Source organism: Leopardus geoffroyi, chromosome B1, assembly GCF_018350155.1.
Source record: "Leopardus geoffroyi isolate Oge1 chromosome B1, O.geoffroyi_Oge1_pat1.0, whole genome shotgun sequence".
Classification (NCBI taxonomy): Eukaryota; Metazoa; Chordata; class Mammalia; order Carnivora; family Felidae; genus Leopardus; species Leopardus geoffroyi.
In genome coordinates, this window is record NC_059327.1 from 148760132 (window position 1) to 148769340 (window position 9209).

Here is a 9209-nt window from a genome sequence, read left to right on the forward strand (position 1 = left end):
AGAGTTTATTTTCATCACCACCTGCTACCTTTTCCTCTTTCAGGGATTTGTTTCTAGAATGCTCATTATGAGATTTATGGAAGCTGATGATCAGGACATGTTGTTCTATAATAAAGTTTGCAAACTCTTTGCTATGTGCATTTCATTTCTATGAAGGGGAATATATACTTGGTTAACTAAAAGCCTCTGAACTTGGTTTTTCCATAACTGACACAAATGTTAAATCCTTTGAGATGTATCATCTATCTATCTATCTATCTATCTATCTATCTATCTTTCTATCTATTCTATTGTATCCAACTTATATTGTCTTGTGACAAAAAATTTTATTTATGACTTCACATTTTATGGCAGCTTCTATGGCAAAGTATGGATAGACACAAATTTACCCATTTTTTTGGGCTAATGCTATAGTTGATTAAGAGAAAACTGTTACCATTGATATATTGATTTTAAGAAGTTTTTTTTTCAAAAATAGGAATACTCTGCTAATTTATGTATTGATATAGGTCAGAGATATGAAAAAGCTGTTTTGTTTAACATTAAGAATTTGGAAGTTTTCTTAATACTTTTTATTTCTCAAATATTCACTGAGTACTCTGCTAAGTGCTGGGGAATACTTATATTATTGTGTTACTGCAGGAACTTACAGTCTTCTCAAGAAAGATACAGAAATGTAAATGAATGATTTTTTAGAAATAAAAGTATAATAAGATGTTTTTTTAAAAAGTGGAAGTAAAATGTAGTGAAGAAAGGTCAGAGTGGTGAGTTATTCTATTTGGAGAGATAGGAGAAAGCTTTTCATGAAGGTCATGATACTGGATTTGGATCTTGAGAGATAAAGTGTGAACCCGAGGAATGGACGTTGCATGAAGCTAGAGCACCTAAGCAGAGGCACAGGGTGTGAGAGTGAAAGCCAGTTGTGGGTAATGGCAATAGTGTGGCATAACACCTGGGGCTGGGAGAGAGATGGGCCCATGGCACGGTAATTCAAAAGGAAGCTCAAAAAAAAAAAAAAAAAAGGAAGCTCAAGGTTACTTTGTAGAAAGCCTTGAATGCCATGTAGGGGGAAATGGATTTCTACTGCAGCTACTATGAAGCCTTCCAATGCATTTTAGAGGTCGGAGATATAAGTCAGTGTATGTTTTGAAAGATAACTCTGGTGGCAGTGTGACATCTAGATTAGCAGAGAAGGAAATGGGTGGTAGTTGCATTTATCAGCAGGGGTTTGATTTTTCCTCCTGAAATAAACTGAAAACAGACAGACTTTGGTACTGCCATTGTAGAGTCCTAGACTCAGGATTTATTTTAGTATATATGCTGCTGGCAAAAACATAGGAGTTGAATAGGCTTGGTTTGTATTTCTTTTCTGCCATGGGCTAGGTCTATGTGTAGTTCCATAGGACTTTCATGGTCTTTAGTTTCCCCACATATTAATTGTGATTACTGAACAGAGATTAGGTGATAATTTGCTGATCTAATGATTCAGAAAAACACTTTGTAACCTGCAAGCATGGTATCAATCTAGCTTTAGGATCTTACTCATCAGTTTTTTGAAGTTAGATAAAGTACCTGAGTTTTTTGATATCCCTTACCAACATATCAAGTTTATATCCTACAGTATATAAATTACAGACTCAGTTGAGAAATTGAGGCACAATTACTCAAATATATTTTGAATTAAATTAAATCAACTTCTGGCTCTTGTTCATAGAATTGGTGCAACTATACAGCAGAAGATGGTGGATAGACTTTTACTCAAGGTACTTCCAGGACTGGTTGATGTTGGTCACCTCACTCCCCATACTTTTTATAGAATGGTTAGTCATCAAGAAATGTATATTAAAATCTGTTAAAAATTTTTTTGCATTCCTACCAGCAAAGCACATTTAGAAAATAGGAAACCAAGATCTTCTATTTACTAAAGAGGGACACAAAAGATATCTGTGAGAGAATACTGATGCTACTTCAGTTATATTTGTTTTTATTTTATTAGCAGGAATATTGACTCTTCAGGAAAGTGGCTCACATTCAACTTTGTAGAGACCTGAAATAAATGATAAGTGCTCAGTTATTAATCCAGATGGGTAATTTGCTTGTGGAGTTATAAATTTTTTACTTTTTAACTACAAAGATTGCTTTATTTTTATTTTTTAATTTTTTTTAATGTTTATTTATTTTTGAGACAGAGAGAGACAGAGCATGAATGGGGGAGGGGCAGAGAGAAAGGGAGACACAGAATCGAAACAGGCTCCAGGTTCTGAGCCATTAGCCCAGAGCCCGACGCGGGGCTTGAACCAACGGACCTCGAGATCCTGACCTGAGCTGAAGTCAGACACTTAACCGACTGAGCCACCCAGGCGCCCCACAAAGATTGTTTTAAAAGTAAATCTAGTCCAACGACTGAGAAACTTTATGCTCAAGAAGGCTTGAGTAGATGCAGGAAAGAAGGCAGAGGCCTTTAATGGTAGGTAATAGCTGAAAGTTTTTGTTTCCTAAAACAGTCCTCTTGGTCCTAGTGTAATCTTTAGTCTGCATTCCTTCAGTGAAGCCAGTAACTTTGGTTTTGATATGATGAGATGATAGGGGCCCCTTTTGTACATGGGATATTCAGCCTTAAGGATTTTATTATGATATGACCATCAGAAGCTAGTTTGAAGTTTTAATATTAATTAGAAAAATACATGATTTTCTAAGGAATAGTCTGAAGTCTGCCTTAGACCCTACATCCACAAGTTCATCTGTTGTGATATGCACTTTAGTTGAAGTTTTGCCTCCTTTAGACCCCTGATTTAGTCCAAATATGCACAAATGTTGATAGTAGAAAATATTTAAAAAGTTAGAAATATGTTAGTAAGAAAGGAAAGGGTTTGTTTCTATTATATCATAGCAAAGGAGGTATTTAAACTGCTGTGCTACTGTGATCATGGAAAGACACAGGAACTTACTGCTGAGTGGAGACTAACGATGTCTACCAGAGAAAAAGATGGAAACAAATTGTAACTTAATGGGGATAAGTGGGAACATTGCAATATATTTTTCATGGAATGGTACATTATAATTCACAAATAACTTAAAAAGCAAATGCTTTGTATTATGTGTACTTACCACCTATTTCATTTTAAATTGCAGTGGGACTTTTTTTTCTTATTTACTGGCCACTAGAAGGTGTAGTTGTAGGGCCAGACAGAGGTATTGGAATAGGAAAATTATATGGATACCATGGATATCCTCGATACAGGAATGGTACATAATATGGGCCCAATGGATATGGGAAAGGGGGTCCATAAAACTGTGAAGGTGATTCATTGCTCTGAGTGACCTGTTGAAAGAAAGAAATTAAAAAGACTTGTTTTACTTTTCATGCTGGAGAGAGATAAAATAGCCTTTTAACATGTGGGCCTTCATTTTTAAGTAGGGAGTTTAGAAGTTCTAGGATCATTTACCTTTTCTCTGTGTACTAGGAACAGGGATTTAATTAATTTACATTATTTTAGAAAACTTAAGGAAATTACTTAAAGATAACTATATCTTCATACCTTTCTGCTCATGGCCAAATTTTTCTGTTAATCACTTTTAACTAGAAGGCCAAGAGGGAGGGGGATTAATGAGGGAACATCAGATTTCTCCCTTTGTCTTTATACTAGATCCTTACCCAAACTTTGTGTAGGCCCTGTATCCTCTTTTTTTTTTTTCAACGTTTATTTATTTTTTGGGACAGAGAGAGACAGAGCATGAACGGGGGAGGGGCAGAGAGAGAGGGAGACACAGAATCGGAAACAGGCTCCAGGCTCTGAGCCATCAGCCCAGAGCCCGACGCGGGGCTCGAACTCACGGACCGCGAGATCGTGACCTGCCTGAAGTCGGACGCTTAACCGACTGCGCCACCCAGGCGCCCCGGCCCTGTATCCTCTTTATCTTTCTTTATTTTTCTTTTTTCTGTCTCTTATCTTCTATTTATATCCCTATCAATTTCTATATCTTTAACACTGTTTGTATCTTTGGCCTCAAAACCAAACTTCCTTTCAGATAATAAGATTTTTATGAGTATAAGCAGATCCTTAAATAAGAACCTTCCTCTTCAACTTTTATTTTTCTTTTCTTAAAAAAATTTGATTAACTATTTAGACAAAATAATCCTTCAGTGAATTTGTCACTGGCAAGATCATCAAACTGGTCCACATCTCCTAATTCTCAAGTTTTAATTGTTATTATTATTATTATTTTACCTTTTGTGGAATGAACTTTGTAGAGTTAAGCAGAGTGGAGACATGAATAATTAACAGCCTCTATTAGTCTAGATAATTCTAACAAAAATGTCATAACCGAGTATATCTCAGAGTGATTCAAGTTTCATTTTGTTTCCCACTGTTACATGAGATGCTGATATAATTCCCTTCATACAAGCAAGATCAAATTTTGGAAGTCTGTTCTGCTGACTGCTTTATATAAACTCTTTAAGGTTTTATCTAGAGTTTGAGAAGGTTAGATAAAGGAACTTTAACCACAGTTATGGATATATTGCATGGACATTTTACATGTTAAAAAGAGGATATGTAACTTACACTTGGTTTTTCTCTTTCCGGGTCTTGAGTGACCTAAAACTCAAATAGTGAAATTAGTTCAACTCATGTTCATGAAACACACAAACTGAGAAATATATACATATGTGTGAAGGAAATAATTTCTCTACTACTTAATATTATTTTATACTATCCAGTTTTTAAAAATCTAGGATTTGAGCAGCGAGAAAACATTATAGTAACCCTTTTCCTGGAAAGTGTTAATATGTCTTCTAAACGATTAAAATTCACCACTGTATCAATGCTATGTGGATTGAACGAACTAAGCACTGAACAATATATGATTTACATCATGTTAAAGGGGCAGATATCAGGCATGTTTATAAAGTAGGAATACAGTGTGTGTGGGGAAAATTCCCAGGATTCTCGAATTAGAACAAAAAAAATCAAATTCATAAATACTCTGAAATATTGACCATAAATACTCTGGAATATAGAAACGGATACTTACCGGGAAACCAGAAGTTACTGCCAAAATGGCTGTGATCAGAAGGAGAACTTTCATCTTATTCAGAAATACCCTAGAAATCAGGAGAAAGATAAAATGTTAGCATAAATTTAGAAAATCCAGTTGTAGTACAGATTATGTTACTAACAACTCTGACTTTAGGCAAGTCACTTAATCTTAGGGCATCAATCTATTTGTTAATGGAGCACATTGTTTTTTTTAGGTAAAATCAAAGGTACTTTGCAACTTTACAACTATGTTACCTCAATTCTTTTACAAATCAAGTTTCACATATCATTTCAGAAAAACACCTCTCCATATATGGTAATAAAGGTAGTTTCTGGAATAAAATACAGCCTTAGTTTATATAGAGAGAATGGTAGTGTGGGAGTAAGCAGTTATTTACTGATCTCAGGATGTTCAAAACATGGTAATAATGTCTATAGTTTCAGTGAAAGAATGATTCGAATTGGTTCTCAGGAAACCCCGAAAATTCCACACTATTTAGAAGGACATATTTTTGACATATGGGAAAGGACATTTCCAAAGCATTTCATTTTATATTTTAATTTCAATTGTAGACTCTATATTATCATATATGTTGTTATAATGTATTAGTTATAATTGCTAATAATTTGTATAAAACTGAGCTAAATTAAGTATTTAATTTATTTATGCAATTATAGGCCAACACATTACAAAGTTTCTGAAGATTTTTTGAAGTTTTACATTCAGGAAAATGTCAATTGTCCATATCATTATTATTATTTGGGGATGGCTTTGGGTTCTAGGGGTATTTTATCACCTCTTGATGCTTCCTAAATTTCTATGAGATGGAAAAATAAAATGTAAAAGAAAAAATGTACTCACATTTTGAACTCTGTCTTTATTTTTGATCATATTGTTCAAAATTCAAATTGGGATTTGGAAAAATACCAGATGATGTTGTTGTAATAAGACAGGCATTTAATATTGCAGTGAAGTTTAGAATTCTATGGGAGGACTTGCAGAATAGGCAATTTTACACACACACACACACACACACACACACACACACTTCTCACAGACATAAATAAACACACACAGAGCATAACTTCTAAGCTGCAAAGCATTGTACCGGGTGCTGTTGGGTATAATGATAAAGCACGATACCCAAAATCACTAATTACTAAGTTTACAAATTCAAGCAACCATTGTATGACAGTCTCAATAATTTTAATTTTGGCATTTTACAGGATATGTCTATCTGTCTACTGTTTATCTATCATCTATTTGTATCTATCTATCTATCATCTATCTATCTATCTATCTATCTATCTATCTATCTATCTACCATCTATCATCTATCTACCTATCTATCATTATCTATCTATCTATCTATCTATCTATCTATCTATCTATCTATCTATCATCTATCTATCTATCTATCATCTATCTACCTTAGTTTATCATATTTAAGACCTCTCTTACCTCAGACTTCTCAGCCAGTTCCTTCTCGTGGATGCTGTTGTAAGCAATTAGAAGTGACTGGCCCTGGATTATTACAGCTATTTTATAGACTCAGAAGTGAATGATATGGAAAAGTTTGTGGCTTGAAAGCCTCTTCCTGGGATCAGTTATTACTGAGTTGAATCATCAACTATCACAACGTGTTGAAATTGGGGAATAGCCAATGTTTGTGGTTTCATTGAAACTGAGTGACTACCAAATACATCTATTTGTGATCAAATTTTCTGTCTTGTATATATAAAGCTTATAATATCATATAAGGTTGTCCCATGCTCTTATTTTTTTAAAACTTAATTTCCATAATTAAAAATATTTTCTAAACATCTTATCAGTATTGATTATAATCTACTGGAAAGCATGTTTGGTAGTGTTGTAATTTAAGAAAATAAAGACTATTAAAAATGTTAAAGAGATTAAAACCTTTTGCATGATTCTTTCAGCTCTGATTTTAGTGATCAGAGTTAGAGCTTCACATATCAATGGACCATATCTGGGAGGATCAAAGCATCATGGTTACCTTATGAAATACTATATTCTCTTTTTCAATTAAAGGTGCACTTAACACAATAGAAAGGATATAACAGTCAAATGTGGGACTGAACACTAGAGCCCTCAAAAACTTCAAGAATTACCTTAAATATGTATGCATATTGCATGTCTATAGTCAAGAGTTATAAAACTTGGGCTTTTTTACCATTTATTTGAGAGTCCTCAAGAATATTGCATCCTTTCAGTTCAATTTCTATGTCAGCAGAGTTTATATGATCCAAATTTTAGTAATGCATCAAAATCTGTCCTTTCTCTTTTATCCTTTATGTGAATTAGTTCTCAGGATAACTCAGAAAAAAAGCAACATTTAAGTGCTCAAGTGCAAACCTAACTGCTTTATATGTATTGTCACGTAATCCTCAAAACAACCAACCTTCAGAGCCTAGCATTATTGTTCACATGATCCCCATTACAGAGAAAGAGAAGTAGAGAATGCTAATTACTATATATTATACTGTGGCAGAGATGATACTGAACATCAGTAATTTGGGTCCAAGCCCACCCTCTTAACTAATGCTTTATACTGTCATGTGGCAGAAGTACAGAAAAATCACTGAAAACCCAGAGAAACATTAAACTTTCTTATAACTGAACGTTCTAGCTTATCTCACTTATTTAAAGCAAACTGCCTCAATCAGAAATCTAATTTATTAAACCTAGCATGTTGCTGTACATCAATTTAATTTGGGCCAATCTGAGGTCAGAGTAGATTACCCAAGGACTAACGGGTGTATCTGTATGTATATGTGTGTGCATATGTATGTGTGTGTGTTTGTACATGTGTGTATAACATACCGTTCATTTCCTTGTCTTACGATCTGTGTTTCAGTTTCTTACATGAAATTGTTCTAACAAAAGTTTCCAGTTACCACTTTTTAAATTAATTAATTAATTAATGTTTATTTACTTTTGAGAGAAAGAGAGAGAGAGACAGAGTGCAAGCAGGGGAGGGGCAGTGAGAGACACACACACAGAATCTGAAGCAGCCTCCAGGCTCTGAGCTGTCAGCACGGAGCTGGATGTGGGGCTTGCACTCAGGAACCGCAAGATCATGACCTGAGCCGAAGTCAGAGGCTTAACTGATTGAGCCACCCAGGTGCCCTGCCAGTTACCACTTATTGTGAAAACCATAGATGTTTTTTTGTTCTCATGTTATATTATATCGTTTGGCATTTAAATTGTGGTGACTATTCCATCTGGAAACCCTTTTTTTCTCTCCTTTAGCTTCTTAAAGCCACTCTCTTCTGTTCTTTTTCAACTTTTCTAACAGTAACCTTAAGTCTTATTCACTGATTCTTTTCCCTCAACTTATTGTAGTCGACCTCTTATCTTAGTCCACTCTTGTTATGAATTATATAATCGACTTCTGAGTCCTTAACCTATACCTTTAGTCCAGAGTCTTGTCCTGTAGAATGGAATATCTAACTGCATATTTCATTTAGATATATGATGGATATGATTCAAAACTAAACTTACTATTTTTTCCTTGAAAATCTGCTTCTCACTTTTATTTAATCCCTCAGCTAATGGTCATACATCACTCATTCTTCCAAGCCAGAAATCTGAAACTCACCTGTACTTTCCTTGTCCCTTCATCCTGGTAATTAAATTTTCCTTTATACACTCGGGTAATCATTTTCTTGCATTCTCATTGCCATTTCCTTAGTTTAGTTTCTCATTCTCTTCTGGACTATTATAATAGCCTCTTAATCAGATTCTCTACTCTAATACTCTGTCTCTAATCCACCTTCCTCAGTAATGCTATAGTGATTCTACTAAGTTGGCTTTCAAATGTTTTTAAATTTTTTTTTTCAACGTTTATTTATTTTTGGGACAGAGAGAGACAGAGCATGAATGGGGGAGGGGCAGAGAGAGAGGGAGACACAGAATCGGAAACAGGCTCCAGGCTCTGAGCCATCAGCCCAGAGCCCGACGCGGGGCTCGAACTCACGGACCGCAAGATCGTGACCTGGCTGAAGTCGGACGCTTAACCGACTGCGCCACCCAGGCGCCCCTCAAATGTTTTTAAATTCACCCATGGTTAAAAGAATGTATTATATGCCATAACTTAGTACGTAGACACACACACACACAGAATTGAAACAAGATTAAAAAATAGT

General features: G+C 34.9%; 1 protein-coding gene across 1 annotated transcript; it reads right to left on the reverse strand.

Moving 5' to 3' along the window:
• Window positions 1-1958: 1958 nt before the first annotated feature.
• On the reverse strand, window positions 1959-8760 carry LOC123583394 (follicular dendritic cell secreted protein). The gene is made up of 5 exons (XM_045450410.1): window positions 8663-8760; window positions 5035-5104; window positions 4566-4598; window positions 3109-3322; window positions 1959-2047 (listed from the first exon to the last, which is right to left on the reverse strand). The coding sequence occupies exons 1-4, from the start codon at window positions 8683-8685 to the stop codon at window positions 3152-3154; spliced, it is 297 nt and encodes a 98-aa protein (XP_045306366.1). The 5' UTR covers window positions 8686-8760; the 3' UTR covers window positions 1959-2047; window positions 3109-3151.
• Window positions 8761-9209: the final 449 nt, after the last annotated feature.